This window comes from Dipteris shenzhenensis, chromosome 16, assembly GCF_047967505.1.
Source record: "Dipteris shenzhenensis isolate YYH24624 ecotype China chromosome 16, Dip_SZ_1.0, whole genome shotgun sequence".
Taxonomy (NCBI): domain Eukaryota; kingdom Viridiplantae; phylum Streptophyta; class Polypodiopsida; order Gleicheniales; family Dipteridaceae; genus Dipteris; species Dipteris shenzhenensis.
Genome location: NC_141611.1, coordinates 29,796,699 through 29,816,130, shown reverse-complemented (window position 1 = coordinate 29,816,130; position 19,432 = coordinate 29,796,699). Strand labels below are relative to the sequence as shown.

The following is a 19,432-nucleotide window of genomic DNA, read 5'->3' as shown; positions in this document are numbered from 1 at the left end:
TAGTAACATACTGTCAGTATTGTACTAGTTTACATTAACATGCAAATGGTTGTCCTCCTTTCAAACAAATCTGTGGCAATCAAAGTTGACACACGAGCTGATTTAATAACTGGGCATTGAGCTTAGTGCATAGCCATAGCATATCTTCATTGCTTTCTCTTCTACATTACTTGAGTGTGCATACCATATACCATCACCTTCAATCCTTCATAATAGGCAGGAGGTTATCGTGAATGCATAGTAACAATGGCCTGTCAAAATTTATCAAAAGTACTATCAATCTTTTGGTTGCCCTTTCTCTACAATTCAGTAATCAAAACTCTTCGACTTGGGAAGATGTTTTGATACGAACCACCCTATCATAAATCTTGTCATGCCATATTATGTTTGGAAGTTCTAGCATGCACCATCTGCATGCCCAGTATATTGTTCAATTACAAAACGGGTCAGACTCTGGTAGGAACAAAATTGGTTCTTTTAAAAAAGGGATTCCAGCCCGATATGGCATCTTTTGGGCCTGCAGCTGATTCAAGCCTCAACATACCCTGATCAATTGATTCCAACTTTGAAGGACTTGCTTTCATGATCAGCATGAATCCATATTCCAGAGCAACAATAGGCATGGCATGAGAAAAGGAGATTTGAAACTGAAAATGGCGATAGCTCCGATCGATGTTTCACACCATGCTATGTGCAATCTGGCTCAAAACTTTAAAGGCCCAGTCCCGTTATCGAAAGTGGAATTTTGCTAGATACAATCCCACAGCTTGATTAAAAGTGTGAGAACTAGTAGCAACATGATACCCCATCCTTTGAAAGGCATGTCTACGCAACATATTGGGAGATTTAATCATTCTTCTTTGAGGCATCCTCATCGGTAGTGGTACGGCGCACCCTTCGTCTCCACAGAGGCATTTTCCCAGGAAACAACCTTCGGAGCATATGCTCCCAAATATAACAACTGATCATCATCAGTCCTGCCCACAGCAATAACTTGTGTCCAAAGGGTTGTGGTAATGGAACTAGCTTTAGCCAGTCATTCAGACTACGAAGCATGTCAGAGGTGATGAGAGTAAAAAATATGGCTGCTGAAGTAAGAGCATAAAAGAAAGGTTTGTTCTCTCTGATACTTTGATTAAATGGGTGGCCCATATAATTCACTGCAAACGTGGCCACTTGGATCATCATGTTTGCCATATAGGAAACAGTATTCACCAAATTAGGCTGGAATTCCGAATCTGGCTCAATGCATTCTTCTGGCATATATGCTTCTGCTGCTCTGGTTGCTGCAATCAAAAATGTGATATGGATAGCAAACTGTCCTAAGAGGGACAGGAAGACATAGGCACAGAAAATGTTTGAATGTGGTCGCTCGGCTGATAGAGTGGCCAATGGCCGTGCATGTGAGATGAAGAGAAAGAAAGCTGCTGTAAAAACCCCACTGATGGTAGCTTGTACATCTCCAAGCTTGACACCATCTAAGTACATCACACTGAGTACGTAAGCTGTTGCAAGGCAATTTAGCCCCAGAATCTTAAACATTTGCAGGGTGGTCACCAAAGTGCTTCTTCCTTGGCGGATGATGTCAACCGTAGGGTGAACAGAAGCATGTTTTGCAGTAAATGGAGAAGCCATGGAAGCATCACCAAGTCTTACAACAGGAGCTGTTCTACTATCACCTTCTTCTCCCATTTCATCAATCATTTTTTTCAACTTGAGTCTTTGTCGCTCTGCAGGGGTGAGTTGGCGGCTATTTGAGATCCCTTGACCAGAACCTGAGCCTTGTGGGCTACCAGAACCTGTGCTCAATTTGACAGGACGGTTTACAATACTAGCCCTGTTGGAGATGCCTTCATTCAAAGTTATTGAGCCTGAAATGCCTGTAGGGGCACTGGTACCACTCCTTGATTTCTTGATCTTGGTAGATTTTCCTGAGAAACACATGCAATCCTTATAAACAACAGTATAACAACCTGCTTAGAACTGACAAATGTTATTGTAAATGTAGACCAGATCTTAACCATTGACAGACGGAGACGACAGCTGGTTGAGTGGAGACTCAGAAGCAGGTGGAGCTGGTGAAGTGGCATTCAGAAGGGCAACACCCACATGTGACTGCAAAAAGTTCATAAATCCAGTGACATTGTAATATAAATGCTGCCTAGAAAGCTTAAGGAAATTTGCTCAATAACCAATGTAAACTTGGAAAAATGGCATGTGGCCTACTTGTTTCAAGGCACCAACATCATTTGTGCCATCACCACACATCAATGTCATTCGTCCAACTGACTTCAGGGTTGTAAGTATCACCTCTTTTTGGTCAGGACTTACTCTTGCAAACACCTGCCATCAGTAATCCTGCTATCAGTAAGTGCATTTTGCATACCAAAGTAGAGTTGGTCATCTGCCGAATGGATGTTTCTTCATTTCAAGGGCCTGGTACAGCTCCCTGGTCATATGTCCCCATCATTTCCAAATCACTAGTATTGTAAAATACAGATAAATTAGAAAGAAAAAGTAAAGGACCTTAACCCACTAACCAAAAGTACTGGGCAACAAAATCAGCAATGTGACAACCCCTCCGTCCAGTAAATCAAAAGATCAGTGAAACAAGCAAGCCCCAGCTATGTTCAAACTCCCTGCTCTTTCATGTACTGGGTTATAAGTAGATACCATGGTAAAATGGCTTTGGCTACTCTGCTGTCAAAGCTCCAAGGCAACTAAGCAACACGTCCTTTTAGAATACTACATACGACAGATTTCACCACACCTTGGATGAAACCGACACCATTGCACACTACTGCGTAATTGCATTGTCTAGGTCATGGATACCAGGAAGCGACTCCTTCAGTACGTTCACAACAGCACATAAGCAAACAGCAGTAACCAACAGTACTGCTTCCACATCAAACTGTGTTGCTACTATTGTAACGCCATCTTTTGGTCCCATAGGTTATATTGGGCCGGAGATTCCCTGAGCGTAGGTCCCCATCACCCCTCACTGACACGAGAGTCTGGCACACGTATGCACACCATCTTTATGATGTCCCACACCACGCCCCACCACTTGCACGTTGTTCACCAGAGGGGGAGTCAAGGCCGCGACATTGAAACTGCACAATGGCCGAGCGAAGGATCACGAGGGGCTATGCATTGAGTTTATCGCATATGGGATCGACACGTTAGCCCCGATCCTAGCAAAGCTATTCAATGACTCTGTTTGCCTTGGCTTCCCCCGCACTTGGACACTTAACACCATCATCCCCATCCACAAGGCAGGGGATCCCATAAACCCGAGTAACTACAGGACTATCATGATTGGACATGTGATGTCCAAGATCTATGCAGCTGTATTGGATGCATCGGTCAGCCTGTTCGCAGAGATGAGAGGGCTCAGAGCAGAGGGTCAGGCCGGTTCCAGGCGAGACCATGGGACTATGGTATAGGATCCCGTAGGATAGAATAGATGCATCTTGCAAGAGGTATGAGAGCACAATGAAAGAAAGATGATGGTTCTCTATTATGATTGTGAGAGAGAGGACTCTCTCTTATAGAAAGGGGGAGAAGGTAATACCTTCCCTACATAGTGGCAATCAGCCCCTACATCAGTGGGAATCAATCCTTATATCAGTGGGATTGCCTTTGTCTTACATCATCACTTAGGTCACACACTAGACACATCATAGCACTTGATGTGCCTTTACAACACACACAAACACACATGTGACTCCCCTAGATGCACACATGCACCATAGAGCAAGCCCTTGATCTTACTTACCCCAACAAACCCCCCTCAAGGGGTTGCCTCTTGCAGTGTCAAGGATACATCTAGTCTCATAGTTTCTCAAGCCATCTCATGGTGGTCAAGGATTAATCTATGGCTAGGATCTCATGCTAGCAAGGGTTCCCAAGGGTGTGAGGTTCACAGAAATGGGATAGTCAAAACACATATCACATGGCCTACATCATATGGTTACCAGAGGTGATTTACATAACATATTCTTTTTGGAGTACTACTCCAGACAGAGAACCTCAAAATTTGACCAAGTGATGATAAACAAACAAAAAAAAAACAAAGTGCCTAAAAAGCATAGTCTTCATCATGTGGAGACTCATCAAATGAAAGTAGATTGGCAGTTTCTGACTTTGTAGTTTCTTCCTTTTTGGCTTTACAATACTTTTCATGGTGATTGTTTTTGCCACAATGTTTGCATGGATTGATCTTGAAGCAATCTTTTGAGAGGTGATTAGTCTTCCCACAATGTTTGCAAGGTGAAAACTTGCCCTTCTGAATTTTTATGGCATAGGCTGTGTCAGTGCCTCTCTGGTAGGCTGTGTCATTGCCTCTCCGGAGTCCCATGTGCCTTTCTTCTTCTTGAAGAGCAGTAATAAGACCTTCAAGAGTAGGATTAGGAAGATTTTTCAGAGTGGTAACAACATGATCATAATCTTCAGGCATACTTTTGAGCAATACTGCCATTGCATCATCTGTAGTGATTGGAGAGTTGATAGAAGCAAGTTGAGTCATGAGACTCCACACATAATTAACATGGGCAGCCAAAGGAGTGCCACTAGCCATCTTCAATTCAAAGAAAGCAATCTTAAGTGACAATTTTGAGATGTGAGAGCTAGCACCAAAAATAATGTCAAGCTTTTATTACTGCTCTTCTTCTTGAAGAGCAGTAATAAGACCTTCAAGAGTAGGATTACGAAGATTTTTCAGAGTGGTAACAACATGATCATAATCTTCAGGCATACTTTTGAGTAATACTGCCATTGCATCATCTGTAGTGATTGGAGAGTTGATAGAAGCAAGTTGAGTCATGAGACTCCACATATAATTAACATGGGCAGCCAAAGGAGTGCCACTAGCCATCTTCAATTCAAAGAAAGCAATCTTAAGTGATAATTTTGAGATGTGAGAGCTAGCACCAAAAATAATGTCAAGCTTCTGTCAAGCTTCAGAAGGAGACTCTAAATCAGAAATGTGATGAATATAGCCATCTCCTAAGCCAAGGGCAATGATGCCATTGGTTTTCTCCTCTCTAGCAGGATCTCTTGCCGGATGTGTTGGAGCTGAGGATTCTCCAGCATTAGAGGCTGTTGAAGAAGTAGTTGAAGCAGGTTTGACAAGCCCCCAGAGGTTTTCCCTCATCAATGCAAACTTAACCTTCATCTGCCATGTGTGAAAGCCTTTACCATTGAACTTATCCATATTCAAGATGGTAGCCATGAGAGGGTCTAACCCAAAATGGGCAATGTCTACTCTCTTACAAGGCTAGAAAGAGTTGAAGAGCTTCAAAATACAAGCATTTAGAGTAGCAAAGACTTGTAACCAAATTCCATACTACAAATCAATGATGCTTTCACTTGCATGCTTCATAGAGGTGGTTAAATGAAAGTATTCCAAGCAAATCCAAGAGTAGCAACTTAAAGCAAAGCTGTAGCCATAGTTGTACTGATGCTATTCAACACTTTAAAACATCAGAAATGCTAAAGTAGCATCTAATGTAGCATCAAACTCACAACATTGTCAAAACTGTCTAAAACAGAGACCAGAACTTGGAGGGCTTGTATCTCACTCTTCAAAGCAAAGAAAAGAGGACTCTCTAGGTAGAAACAAAGCTGGTATACTAGAGAAGAGCCACTGAGGAGGAGAGGTGAAATGCCGCGTCACGTCGCCATAGCCAGCAGCTTGAAAGTCGACTGGTTTTTTTGCTGTTTCTCCCTCCTTGGTGGACCTTGCTGTTTCTCCCTCCTTGGTGGACCATTTCCCTGCAAACCTGGACAGGAGCTAGCTCATACTGTTGTGCAAGCTTGGCTCAGAGGAATTTTGGAAATGCTGCTCCAGCAAGTCGCATTGCAAGAAAAGGCGTCAGGATGAAAACGACTCTTGCGCAGTTTCGTGGGCAGCATTCTCTAATTCCTCTGACGTGGAAGTTCGCCCATATGAAGGGTCTCTCCAGCCAAAAGGACCCTAAGAATGGTTGCTTGTAGGTGGTGAACTCAGCTCTCAAAGATTTGGGGAATGAGGAGGAAAATGGAGAAGATGAGAAATTAGTAGTGCATCCTAGAGACAGCATCTAATGCTAGGCTAGGCTAGATCTAGAACCTAAAGCTCTGGTACCAATTGTAGGATCCCGTAGGATAGAATAGATGCATCCTGCAAGAGGTGTGAGAGCACAATGAAAGAAAGATGATGGTTCTCTATTATGATTGTGAGAGAGAGGACTCTCTCTTCAGAAAGGGGGAGAAGGTAATACCTTCCCTACATAGTGGCAATCAGCCCCTACATTAGTAGGAATCAATCCCTACATCAGTGGGATTGCCTTTGTCTTACATCATCACTTAGGTCACACACTAGACACATCATAGCACTTGATGTGCCTTTACAACACACACAAACACACATGTGACTCCCCTAGATGCTCACATGCACCATAGAGCAAGCCCTTGATCATTTTTACCCCAACATATGGATCACATACTCACACTCAGGAGTGTCATTGAGGAGGCCAGATCACAGAAGGAGAGGGTATATTGTTGCTTTGTGGATTTTCGCAAAGCCTTTGACACAATACCTCAAGCTCGTCTCATCACATGCCTACAGACGCTGGGATTTGATCAAGAGATCATCTGGGCAATCATGGCACTGTATGAAAGAGTCTCAGGACCAATTCGGACAGGCGCAGGTTGAACAGATGAGATCCTGAGTACCATAGGGGTCAAACACGGTTGTCCCTTATCACCGACCCTGTTTGGCCTCTACATCGATGAGCTTGAGACTTTCATGGGGGCGTTCGGAGGGACCGATTGCTCACTTGCCGGGATCATCATCAGGATTCTTCTTTATGCAGATGATGTGGCACTCTTGTCGTCCACACCCGAGGGGCTCCAGCGACACCTGGATGCACTGCAGGCTTTTTGTTTATCCCATGATTTGGAGGTCAACCTTGGCAAGACCAAGGTCATGATCTTTAACACCTCTCGAGCAAACATGCAACGGAAGCAAGTTACTTTTACTTTCGGTGGGTCACCAATTGAGATCGTATCCTCATACACTTACTTGGGGGTCATCTTCTCCGGCCCAATCTTCACGATGAGACCAGCGATGCAGGCCAAGACTGAGCAGGGGATACGCCTCACTGGCTCTGCTAGAGAGACAATGCTTTCACTCCCACTTCCAGGACCCTCGGACCAAGGCTCTTCTCTTCGACTCCTTGGTCCGACTAGCCGGTATGTATGGCAACCCTTGTTGGGGGCCTGACATGTCAGAGATAGAGTGGACACGGGTGGAGCGCCTGCAGATCCTCATGCTCTCACGGATGATCCGAGGGAAACCGTCTGTACCACATCACATCATTCAGGCCGAGTTTGGTACTTCTCCACTCCAGCTAGATGCAGCCTTTCAAACCATCACATATCTACACTGGGTTAGACATTACATATCTACACCGGGTTAGATCATATGGGAACTACACACCATGGAGACAGAGGTTGCCATGGTTGGCTCTCGATTCCTCCATGAGGTTGGCAACAGAGGGAGACGAGCGATGCTGGTATGCACGGACTCCCAGATGGTTTGTGAGACTAGGATACCTCCTTTTCAGTACAGTTTAGATGCCCCCTTCGGTACTCCCATCCACCATCCTGATTCGGCCACACACCAACCAGGTCATTCGAGAGGATCTCCTGTAGCTACACACCTTTAGGACCTGTTGAAGCCGAGGGAGCTCCCAATGAAGCCGAGTTTCTACAGAGATTACTGTCTTCGTATTTCGGAGAAGGGATTTATCACACCACCGGGGTACACTGAGCTTCATATGCCTCACTCACTACGGATCTCCATCGGACAGTTTCGGGTATCATCACACCGCCTCCGCATAGAGAGTGGCAGAGCAGAGGGGATTCCTAGGGAGCATCGCTTATGCATATTGTGCAACTGTCAGGAGGTTGAGTCGAAGGAGCATTTTATTTTCAGGTGCCGAGTATACTACGAGATCCGAGGTCGCTACCACTGCCTCTTCAGAGATGGCTCCGAACTCCTTTCCAGATTCCTCGCCTACCCAGATCAAAGATGCCTCGCGGCCTTCATTCACGAGGGGGTCCGACACAGAGAGTACTTACTCAGGCGACGAGGCTTGGCCACATCATCAGACACCTCTCAGAACAGGGTCACAGAGTTCTTCCCATACAGTGACATTGATCGTCCAGTCTCTAGCCGCAGACGTGACAGAGACCCCTACCCGACGACCGCAGCACGACACACGAGACATCGAAGGGAGACACAGATCACTCTGGGGGACCTCCCGTCATTGTTTAGACTCGGGATACGTCCCATGGGAGTCACGGTGGCTCTAGTCTTGTGTCGAGCCTCGTCCAGGAGATCGAGATGCACGGCACACCTTGACAGGCACCAGCATCCCATCACCGGCTATGCACCAGCCAGGGCAACATGACATACGGAAGATTCCGCTCTGCTTCAGTCCTTTTCTTTTCTTTTCATTGTTCCATCCAGATGTATATGATCAGACTTAGGGTTCAGCACGGGTGATGATGCTCGTTTCAGTAGCTCCACCCTTACTGTGATTTGTATCAAGTTTTCTTTCAGTCTCATAGACCCATCGGTCTTTCGAAGACACTAATAAATTTTCTTTATTTCTTTATCACGCTTGATACACTTCCCTGATGAGGCTTGCATTGGGCTCTATCTGATGGAGACGCAACGACGTAGAGAGACACTATTGTGACAAGACCAAGAGCAGGAGGTGTGGTAGCACCACAGGTTATTGAAGCAAACTGAGCACAAAGGCATGTCACAAATTTTTATGCATTTCAGTCAGCTCTAGTACACCATGGGATGGAGGAGGAGCTAGTTGATATGAGAGCAATATGGATCAGCAGAGAGAGCCGACACGACGCTGTCGAGCAAGGGACGCAGAGACCACACCCGATGCAGAGAGTGACCAGAGCACATACAATTAAGGTCCCGGCCTATCTCATTTCTCCTCAGAGGGGACTGCCAAATATGAGGCATCACTCTTTGACATTCCAGCTTGGATCAACAGAGAGAGTGGACACGGTGCCAACGAGAGAGGGACGCAGAGACCATACGCGAAACAAAAAGTGCCCAAAGCACACTCTATTGAGCATCTTCCCTCAGGAGGGACCGACAAAGACGAGGGGTCACTCCTGACATAGCTCAAAGAGTTCACAGATCGAGGAGACCGCGTCCCCCGCCACAACGCAAGACAACTCGACAGCCGCATATACGAGATATTTTCACAGCTCACAAGAGAGCCATCACTGTGCCACGCTTCAGTTTCTGAGTCCCAGCTCCGAGATTGACTTGACTCAGCTTGACGTTAATCCCTCTCTCTCTCTCTCTCTCTCTCTACATACATACATACATACATACATATTCATATATATATACACATATATATACATACATATATACATATATATATACACACATACATACACATACATACATACATACATACATATGCAAACACACACACACACACACACACATATATATTCCTCGACGCAGCACCTTGACGCAGCCAAGTTCTTCAAAAACTTCAGTCATCTAGATGCTAGGCGATCATAAATGGGTCACCTCTGCTGACATGTACAATTTCGAGAACAAATGCAAGCAAAGCTAACATTTGGTGCTAGAAGCTCAAGAAACACCTCTTTGAGGCTTCAATCACACCAGTAATGTTATACGAAGTCAAGGTTTGGTAAAGAAATCCCTCCACTCTGGGTGAATGAAATTGAGAAATTCCAACAAAGATTTTTCACACGGTTCCTTGACTCAAGGATCCAGTCCTTAGTCCATCCTGCTCCTTGAGACGAGTACTATACCCTTGAAGCTCCTTGGCATGGAGATAATGATTAAATACCTAGCCAAAGTAACCCAGCCACCACACAACTACCTCCCTTTCACCGCATGGGAAGCGAGCACCTGTTCCCAAAAGACATAAGAGTAAGTTCATCCAATCTAGTTGGATGATAGATACGTAGAGAAGGTTCCACCGCTGGGCTAGATATCCTCATGATGGACCCACCTACAGATCTGCGGGTCATTGACGCTTTTTACCAAAGGTGTCTCCTTACCGCATAAGGGAGCAAACAGAGAATGGCACCAAATTTGTCCACTACTCTCATCACCTCTGCCTGGTACCTTCATGATGGTAGGAAGAATCACACACAGCCCTACCTCTTGGAGCCAGTATCTCGATCAAGTCAACGGACAGTCGTCGCCATCCGCACTAGATCCCACAGATTACACAGTAAGACATGGAATTGACAGACCACAAGAAGCACTCCATCAGCCACCACTGACTGCATCTGCACATGTTGCGACTCTGCTCTAGACTAGCACTACATGCACTACTCGCATGCACCGGCGGTCGTGAGGACATCCGAGCTAGATTCCTAACAGCTTTTCTCTGATCATGCTTCGATTGTAGCTTTCCTCTCGTAGTCAAGATGGACGACAACGTTGATCAATTTCATTGCCGAGGCTCTAGACAACAGATGTGACCAGCTCTTCACACCAAGCCAAACACCATACCTCATAGCACACCCTTGCTTGGGTATCCCGCATGTACCGTTTCTCATTAGCCCTTAATTAATGTCCCAACTTGGTCCCATAGGCCATATCTTGCCTCCTGAGGACGATAATACATCATCATCATCTCAATATATAGAACACTTGTACGATCCTCCCTTCTAGCCCGTACACCATTCTGCTCTATCCATACACTTCTCAGCTCTTGTCCATACAACAACTGCTCCAAAGACCTAATGTGGGCACAATACACACCTACCGTTGACTTTCCACTCAGCTTTGCTCAAGCTTGCTCAGCTCCAACCTCCTACCCTTGAACAAGGCACAAGGGGGGCACCACCTTTATACATTCACCCTACGTTGGGTTGAACCCTTGGCCCAACTCAAAGGTTAGTTTCAGCGCAGGGGTACCTAGAAAGGGCAAACATGGTGCAGATAGAATTTCCCACAAGGAATGTCTTTACTGCTTTGACCCAAAAGGAAATATTCATATTCTGTCATTATCTCCCCTCCTATGGCGGATATTACTCGGCTATTGTTACCTATTCTCCGTGATTGAAGCCCATGGCATCTACTAGCCATGGCTTCACTATAAATCAAAGTATCATTGCATGATGGAGCTCTCTTTGTCCAAGCTCTCCAAGCTCATGAGAGTGGCTACTCGATGTTTGGTTTCTAGCTTCTAGTATTTTTTGGAGTCATGAGCTTTGTGTCAGTGTAAATAGTGACAATCCTCCATAGAGGTGAGCCGTAGTCCAGATTCTGTTTTGAGTCTTTTGTCCATGAATATCAAATTCCAGTCTTTACAGAGTCCACTTTCCTCTGGTTCTCTTTACATTACATGTGGTATTTGAAAGAATGATTATTTTGGGTTGAGAGAAGAGGGGCTTAACAGCTGGTATGGTCTGTAAGGTGTCACCTTGAGAGTTAATCTACACTAGGTAGTTACATGTACACAAGTATTGGAGAACATCGCTAGTGCAAAGAAATGCTGATGAACCAAATGGTGTCTCACATTACATGACCACCTTTCTGAACAGCTGGCGAAACTTTGATGAAATGCATTGCATTGTAGAAATTGGTTGAGTCATAAGCTTTTACCTACCTCCACTTGTTTGTGTGACATTGAACCTTTTAATCAATAAAATTACAGGTGACTGTTTAGTTAAACTAATTGAGATTTAGGATAAGCAAGCTAAAAAACTCATCTCAATCCAAAGCACTGTTGGTTGTTGCAATCATGTTGCCACTCGCTATAAACCTTACAAAGCTCCCACTAGTTGCACAAATGTCTTCATTTGCAATATACACTGTCTACAAGTGAGCATGACAACGTATGAATGCAAGAGGTAATGCAAACCTTGATGAATGGGACGACCAACTGTAGGGCTCCAGTTCGTTGCAGCATAGCAAGACCGTCTCCGGTGATACAAAGATCATGGGTGGCAGATAATGATGAAACATCTTCATCTCTGGATTTAAATAACAGCACAAAACCAAGATTAGCACAGCACTATCAGCCCCAATCCTTTCTTTTTGGCTCTTGAGTTTTTCATGCATTGCATGGTGTATCCCGTATAGAGCTTGCTCTAACGGTTTTCTTTAATACTTAATAGAAGTCTCTTTTTGCAAAAAAAAAAAAAAAGATTAGTACAGCATATATAAGAAACCAGAGCTTTGGTGATTGCAGAATCCAATGAGCAAGAGACAAATGCTTAGTTTCCAGAGGACAAGGGTATACTTGAATGGAAACTGATTTCTTTCATCAGGAGATAACCACTCAAAACCTCCATTATCTTGTTTTGAAGTCAAGATCAATACTGTGTTTGAGACTATGTGCACTTGTTTAGCTACATGGCAGGCAGTCAAAGCTTGATCTCCAGTGATCATGACCTACGTAGCACAGAACCATGTCAAGTCCAAATGCAACCAAGCCTTGATATAGAAGAGCTATATCCAGCAAAGGAATCTTACTAGATCATGCGAAGAGTTTCTTAACTCTTTCAGGACACAAGGAGAGTCACTTCGAAGTGGGCAATCAAAAACCTGCAGATAAATTGAATCATATAATTTATGCTAACTATGCAACACCTCATAGGGCAATCATTAAAAGCTCTAACCTTCCTCTCTATTAGCATTTCTTCCTTAAAATATTACCGCAAAGCCACAAAATAGCAGGTCAGCCTCAACCGATTCACGATCCAGATTTCGCAGATCACCAACCTTGAATGCATCACCACAAAAGACTCCTGTGAACATCTATGCCAACCTAGGAAGCAAATTTCTTCTGACAAGCTTGCTTCCCTTACATAAAGGCATTCATAGGTAAGCATATACAAATTTTCATATACTTGATATACTCATAAATCCAGTTCTATATAGCTAGCTCGTTCTTCAGCTGGCATACCGGCATGTCGGGTAATTTTTTATATGCAAGAGCCAACACCCGAGAACCTTGGCAGGTATAATGTTTGTAAGCCTCAACATATCTAGAATCCACCTCAATCAGCCTTTCTTGAATGACCTCAGGCGCACCCTGTATTTTCCAGGGAGCCAAGACAACAATCATAAAAACATCCAGTTTGACAGGGAAAAGAACACTGAAAGCAAAAGCACATGTTACTATTAATGCATTAACAACTGTTGCAGCTTTTGCAGTGGTTTAACTATATATATGCTTGACCACCACCACAATACACACTGAGGATGCAAATTCCTACATGAAATCTTTACATTATTTAATTAGCATACCAGATTACACCAAGGAACTGGAAAAGGGCAGTGCAAGTTGCATCCATCTGATAAATTAAAATAATGCAGAATAAAAGCATAGCCCCACTCAGCCACCAACATCATCTCTCTCTCTATACACACACACACACACACACACAGAGCTCTATGCTACCCAGTACCTACCATTGCTCCTTTTTACCCCCCCCCCCAAAACTCCTAAACGGCCCTGCCTCCCTTCAAGCCCTCCTCGCACCCCATCCAATCCGTAAGCCCCCAAATGAGGATTGCATGGGGGGGTGGACCACGGACAAAAGAAATAGATTTGGGGATAGATCTGCACAGAGTTTCCAACAAGAAAAAGAGTGATGATGTCAGCAAGGGTACGGACAGGTACAGTAGACTGTACGGAAGATTTTGCTGCAGGTTTGGACCCCGGAAGAAGCTTGACAGAAGGCAGAATGGGCAAGGCATAAAGGCGCCTTGAAAGAACAGGTGTCAGACCGGCAACAGCCCCCAATTTAGGGCAGGAAAGGGCCTGGCCACGGGCTGGTTGCCACAAGGCCAGGCGGGTCTGGTAGGGCAGCAAGAAGGCTGCCTATCCGGTCGGATTTTACAGATAAAGGGGTTGGGCCCTAGTCGGCTGGTAGTGGAAATCCAGTCGGCCCATTTAAGGCTGGCTGGTCGGTTTTGTTGGAGTTGGAGCCCTATATAGGGGCCCTTTGAGGCCTCACTTGGCATCATCTGGAGCAGCCTTCGGTGAGCAGATAGGAGCAGAAGATCAGCTCTTTTGGGCCTACATCCAGGAGGAGAAAAAAGTGCTGGAGGGCTGCAGACTAAGCTTGGAAGGGCTGCCCACCTAGGCTGACTACCCTAGCACGCGGGCTCGAGGATCTAGAAGTGTCAAGGAGATAGTAGGAGAGCTTTTGGTAAGATTAAAGGACCACGGTTTGGTGGGACTTTGCATCTCTTTTTGTATTTTGGACGAAAATATACCTTTTGTGGATTCTATGTATCTCTTGTTATTCATAGTCTATTTATTGGCTTGCACACACTCATTGTTGTGAAGTACACGTAAGTAGGGAAGTATTTGATTCCATAGTTAAACACTTCCGTGTGTGCATTCCTGGGAAACTCTACGATCTTCCACTGTGTGATACCCTCTGTAGGGATTCATTTCTAAAATAGTATCAAATCCCTGACGGAAGTTCACAGGAAGTGGAGCTTGAAGGGAAGGACTTTGCTGAAGGACGACCTTGATTGATTGCTCGAGGGGGAATCTACTTCGACATATGCATAGTTACCAGCCGAAACGGAAGAAACGGAAGAAACGTAGTTTCCGGGCCCTGCCAAAACAGAAACGGAAGAAACGGCAATAACAATTTATGTATAAAATTTTATTTTTCATACATAATATAATTATCAATAGAGTGCAAATCATACATAATACAAATTACAATTATCTATACTCGAAGCTTCAGCCTTCAAGCATCAATGCATCATTCATGCCTCTATGATTCTAAATTCTTGAATGATGCTTCAATAATTTGAAATCAACATGTATCATGAGTCATGACTAACAAGTTTGGCATTACAAGAATCTGAAATTTAGAAGTTTGAAGTACTTTAAACTTAGCACACAAGTTGAAACTTGAAACTTGAAACTTGAAAGTATCCAATGTCCAGACTCCATAGATGATCATGATTCATGATCCACAAACTTCATGATCATGACTCATGAGTCATGCAAGACTCAAAATAAAAGCACCCATGGTCCATGGATGATATAAAAAAAAGCAGCAGGACTACTGATCATCTGCATCATCCATGGACTCCTCGTCATCGTCATCCTCTGCGTCCTCAGATAAGCTTGAGCCATCTGTGTCACTGTCTGAAGAAGAATCATCAACATCAGGATCAGGACCATCGGGTGCAACTGAAGTACTAGCACCATCTCCAGATGGTTGAGTGTATGATCGTGTGTGGTGTGCTGGTGTCACGTATGAAGGATTGTACCCAGCACATTCACGCAAGTGTACGACACTCCTTTCAGTTCATTGTTATGGCCAACAGATATCAGATCCCTAACTTTGGAGACACGAGCAAGCTTGATGGGACCAACTACCCATTTGTTCAGAGACCACGCTCAACATCATGTGATTACATGTGCATAGCACTAACACATATAAAGTGCTATGAAGGAAAGGGTTAGATGCCCTAACCCTAATCCTAAATGGGTTTGTATATATTCTACATTTTCCACTAAATCTAGTGTACAATTAGTCATTTGTGGTGTGCTCTCTAGCTGTGCCCTCTCTCCTCATCTCCACTCTTCTCCTCTCCCCTCTTCATATTTTGTCATGGTATTAGAGCATGGTTCAACCTTCCGGTGAGGCGCCATCCATCTTTGTGAGAGTGTGAGAGAGTGATTGAGAGATTGAGTGCTTCCATTCTTTCATTCCGTTGATGAAAGATTTCCGTTCATTCCTTTATGAAGAATTTTCATTCTTCTGAGAGAGATTTCCGTCTATGAGAGATTGAGAGATTTCCATTGAGAGAGAGAGATTTCAATCATTCCATTCGTTATTTGATTCATACATGTGGAGAGATGCTTTCATTGCTTGAGAGATTTTAGTCCATACATCAAGCATTGCTGTTTTGAGGGATAGAGAGAGAGCTCAAGCTCTCTTTGCAAGAGCACATGGGCACGGCCGGCCTCTACAAGGAGCTCCATCTACTACAGCCTCTCCAAGTACGGCATCTTCCATATCTCCTGGCTGCGCATCGACCTCTGTAAGGCCTATAGCAACTAAGGCGGCCTAAATCAACTCAGCGCCTAGCCTGCACCTGCAACGATGAGCTTAAGGCTCTAGCCACAGCCTCTACAACGACTATTCAGCCTCACCCGACCTCATCGTTTACGTGCAGTCTTCGAGGTCCTTCTGCCATCAACAGCCACAACCAAGCAACTCCCTTGACGACCTGAGAGCCCTGCCGGAAAGCCGTGACCACGACCTCCTACAACAAACACAGCTCCTTCATCTCCAATGGTGATAACAAGGACAAACCTCTAGCAATATCAACCAACGAGGTCCACAACAACGTCTGCGCATGCAGCTCTAGCTTCACCCGCTAGCCTGCCAATCGACCAGCCTCCAAACCTCCAAGCGCGGCAAATGAGCATAGTCGATCTCCAACCTCAACAACACCATGCTCAGCTCCAGCTCTCACAATGCAACCACGAGCAACGACGACTCCCGTCAACAACCGACTCCAAAGCTACGGGCCAGCCCACCGACAGCTCCTCCAACCGACTCCTGCAGCTTCACCCGCCTTGGCACAAACATGCTACCACAACACCCGCGCCATCGCTCCTGCAGTAGCTCTACAGCTGCACCATAGCCGTTGCTACTTCCACAGCAGCTCTGCCATCACCATAGCCGCAACAGCAACCAAGAAACCCATCGTAATCTTTCATGACAACCCACGCTTAACCGTCCAGTACGCTTTCAGAACGGACTCACGCTAGCATATCTTCCACCGACGGACTGCCAGAGCTCCTGCTCGGTACTCCTACGTGCAGCTCCCGGCTCCAACGGGCTCCCGTCACCATTGCCGTCGACTATCAAAAACCCTCTGAGAGAGAAACCACCATGTGGCAGATAAGGCCATGTGGCTCTCCACAAACCACACCCCTCAATCAATTATAACCACCGCACGGTTAAGAGTAGATAGAGTTGGTCGAGCCAACCTCCAGTCAAGTTAACCCACGGATGGATTACCACAGAAAAGCATGATTACATTTGAGACACATGGCACCATTGACTTGTGACACGTGGCACCTTATCCTCATCTGCCAGCTGTCAATGCCACGTCACCCTTGCCACGTCATCAACTCACTCATCACTGACACATCAACTTTGACCAAGTCAAAGGTCCACATCATCAATGCCACCTTAGCTGTCCAATCAGCACTGACCCCTGTGCAGGCATACTTGGCACTCTGCATTTGCACCTACCTACCACATCAGCACACTGCTCCACTGGCACACCTCTTCACATGCACAGTCACTGCATGTGACCCCTAACTACCACTTCATCACAAGCACTCATTTTTGCCCCTCCACCTAGATCAAGTCGTATCTCTTGATCCAGGAAGAATTTGAGGACGCTCGAAAAAGAAAAATCGCTCAATTTTTCGTGCTCTATACGCTCGTCACATCACGCGCACATTTCGGCGCAAGTATCACTCACTTTTGAGCCTCACCGACAAATCCACTTCCAACACACACATCAGTCTCTATATCGACGCATCCGATCCAGCACATAAAAAGAACCAAAGAAAAGAAATTATTAGTTGTTCTTTCATCGATCGACGGTTAGTATAGATCTAAATCAGAGTAGACTAGATCGCCATAGAGGAGATGATTTGAATTTCTCCAAGTTGCCAATCTAAGCCATGCCCAAAATTCCTAACTAGTTCCTACTCAGAGTCAGTCCCTACACTCTCATACGGTTTCACATCATCACATTACCTGAAACCTGACGTTCATCAGTTCAGTGAGCAGTCTTCTGTGGTATTGGCACATTGTTCAATGCACAAACAGCACATGATTTCACACACACATGCCATCATTGTAAAGCCTATTTGGCTATTTCACCGCATTGTGCACTTTATTACAGGCTTGTAAAGCCTCTTGGCTATTCCCGGCATCATTTGCCACAAGCCTTGTAATTCAAATTCGGATCATATATTGCAGTTCTACCTTCACCGATAGTTTAGATTTCACTTGATACAGTCAATGTTTTACAGTTGATTCAAACAATGATTTTCACAACACTTTGAGTACATTTCTTGAATCATGTCTACATCTAGCAATCTGAATTTGGAGGCATCTGCTAAGCTAGACAACTCCAATTACGACACATGGAAATACCGAATGGAGACCATTCTTGTACTTCAAGACAAATAAGAGTATGTCAATGGATCTACACCTAGACCATTAGACGATCAAGCTAGCAGTAGCTCTACTCCACGTGTTGTCATAGCACCAGCAATGGAATCTACAACGGGATCTCCAGCTACACAAACAGTTTTCGCACCTGTAGCAGAGCCTATCATTCCCCAAGCACAGGCAAAGACATCAAAAGAAGCATGGGATATGTTCGCAGCTCTCTACAAGTCCAATAAAACTTCCAAGATTCTCACACTAAGAAACCAAATCAACCAGAGTTTCCACAATAGTAGTGAAACCGATCATGCTTACGTACTCCGGATCAAAGACTACAACAATCAACTCGCAACAGCATGAGAGACCATGAATCCAGCAGAAATGGTTCAAGTCATCCTCAAGAAAAGGGATATGAGAATCTAGTCCACAGTATTGCCATCCAACGGCAAATTTCAACACTGGAAGAACTTCAGTCAATCTTACTTGGTGAAGAGCTCACGACGCAAGCCATTCATGCACGCAAAGGTCATTCTAATGATCACGCATTCACAGGTGGACACTCTAGCCACAATCATTATGCAAATGAGCATGGGAATATATTTCTTACAAACGAGGAAACGCAAAAAACTGATACAGTATATGTAGACACTGATTGCAATTCAAAAGAGGATTTCAGCTATCAAGTCAACCAAGTCGATCAAGATCCTTGGTACAGCGATAGTGGTGCATCATCTCATATGACAAATCATCAAGAATGGTTCACAGAGATGAAACCATTAGAAGGTCAAAAGAATGTCATCTACACAGCAGATAATACACCGAATCCAATTCAAGGGACAAGCATTATCCCTATGAACAATTTCATTGGTACGAAAGTATTGGTGAAAGATGTACTCCATGTTCCGAAGCTCAGCAAGAACCTCTTGTCAGTAGGACAAATGACAGAACACAACTACCGAGTCATCTTCGACAGAGATGAATGCACTAACAGAGATTTCAGCTAGTAGGAAAAGGAGTCAAGGAAGGACGCTTGTACAGAATGCTAGCTACAATACCAAATTTGCATGCCATGTTAGCTCAACCGCAACATATGCCACTATCTGCAAAATAGCACAAGAGATATGATCATGTCAATTTCAAAAGCTGCTAGATCTCAAGAATCAGAATA

At 44.7% G+C, this 19,432-nt stretch overlaps 1 protein-coding gene across 1 annotated transcript in view; it reads right to left on the bottom strand.

Annotated features, from left to right (window-relative positions):
* Nucleotides 1-475: 475 nt before the first annotated feature.
* The window catches only part of PDR2 (phosphate deficiency response 2), a 97,753-nt gene continuing 78,796 nt past the window's right edge, over nt 476-19,432 (bottom strand). The window contains exons 16-23 of the mRNA XM_087386901.1: nt 12,990-13,118; nt 12,740-12,805; nt 12,557-12,628; nt 12,324-12,475; nt 11,943-12,054; nt 2,227-2,343; nt 2,022-2,115; nt 476-1,931 (exon numbers count right to left, since the gene is read on the bottom strand). Coding sequence (XP_087243027.1) covers nt 847-1,931; nt 2,022-2,115; nt 2,227-2,343; nt 11,943-12,054; nt 12,324-12,475; nt 12,557-12,628; nt 12,740-12,805; nt 12,990-13,118 — 1,827 coding nt within the window. The 3' untranslated portion in view covers nt 476-846. The remainder of the gene's footprint in view (nt 1,932-2,021; nt 2,116-2,226; nt 2,344-11,942; nt 12,055-12,323; nt 12,476-12,556; nt 12,629-12,739; nt 12,806-12,989; nt 13,119-19,432) is intronic.